The sequence below is a fragment of the Pygoscelis adeliae genome, unplaced genomic scaffold (assembly GCF_000699105.1).
Source record: "Pygoscelis adeliae isolate BGI_AS28 unplaced genomic scaffold, ASM69910v1 Scaffold689, whole genome shotgun sequence".
NCBI lineage: Eukaryota > Metazoa > Chordata > Aves > Sphenisciformes > Spheniscidae > Pygoscelis > Pygoscelis adeliae.
Window position 1 is genome coordinate 49,447 of NW_008825440.1, and position 811 is coordinate 50,257.

General features: G+C 60.0%; 2 protein-coding genes across 2 annotated transcripts in view; one reads left to right on the plus strand and one right to left on the minus strand.

Annotated features, from left to right (window-relative positions):
- RNF123 (ring finger protein 123) overlaps positions 1-811 on the plus strand; it is a 51,195-nt gene that overhangs the window by 47,362 nt on the left and 3,022 nt on the right. The gene's annotated exons all lie outside the window — the stretch shown is intronic.
- The window catches only part of AMIGO3 (adhesion molecule with Ig-like domain 3), a gene marked incomplete at its 5' end in the record, with an annotated part of 1,488 nt that extends 677 nt beyond the window's left edge, over positions 1-811 (minus strand). The window contains one exon of the mRNA XM_009331178.1: positions 2-811. Within this exon, the coding sequence (XP_009329453.1) occupies positions 2-811 (810 nt within the window). The remainder of the gene's footprint in view (position 1) is intronic.

Sequence of the window (811 nt, forward strand, 5' to 3'; positions counted from 1 at the left end):
GGTTGCTGTTCCCTGGGTGTTTGATGGGCTCATGGTGAGGGGAGATCCACATGTAGGTGGTGGCCGCAGCTGGCAGGCTGGTGTTGCAGGCGAGCAGGAGAGTCTGGCCCACCATCACGGGGAAGGGCACGGGGTGCACGTCTTCGGGGCCCGCCGAGCAGTTCTCGAACATGTGGCTGTATTTGAGGAACTTGATCAGGGACCGGGGCATGTTGTCAGACACCTTGCAGGTGTGTTCCTCGAAGAAATCCTTCACAGAGCTGAAACCTCGCTGTTTCCAGCGCTGGAGCATCAAGTAGAGCGGGCAGCTGCACCTGACGGGGTTGTTGTGCAGGTACAAGCCATTCCTGATGTTTTCAGGCAGGGCCGCCAGCTCCTCCACGGGGATGCTGCTCAGGCTGTTGGAGGAGAGGTCCAATGTGCGGAGGCTGTAGTTGCCCAGCCCTTGCACCGAGTGGAAGGGGAAGGTGGTCAGGTTGTTCCAGCTCAGGTAGACTTTCCGCAGGCTGCTTAGCTTGGTGAAGGCGTTTTCATCCACCCGTGTAATGTGGTTGTTGTAGAGCAGAAGCTCCTCCAAGCTGACCAGCGCGTCGAAGTAGTGCGTCTCAACGGCATGCAGGTGGTTGGAGGACATGTCGAGGTGCCGCAGGTAGGAGGCATTGTGGAAAGCCTGCGGAGAAAGGTCCTTAATCTGGTTGTGGCTGATGTGGAGGGCCTCGAGATGCGGGAGGGCAGCCAGCCAGCGGTCGTGGAGCTGGGTGAGGGCGTTGTGGCTGAGGGCCAGCGTGGTGTCGGTGGGTGGCAGCACCCG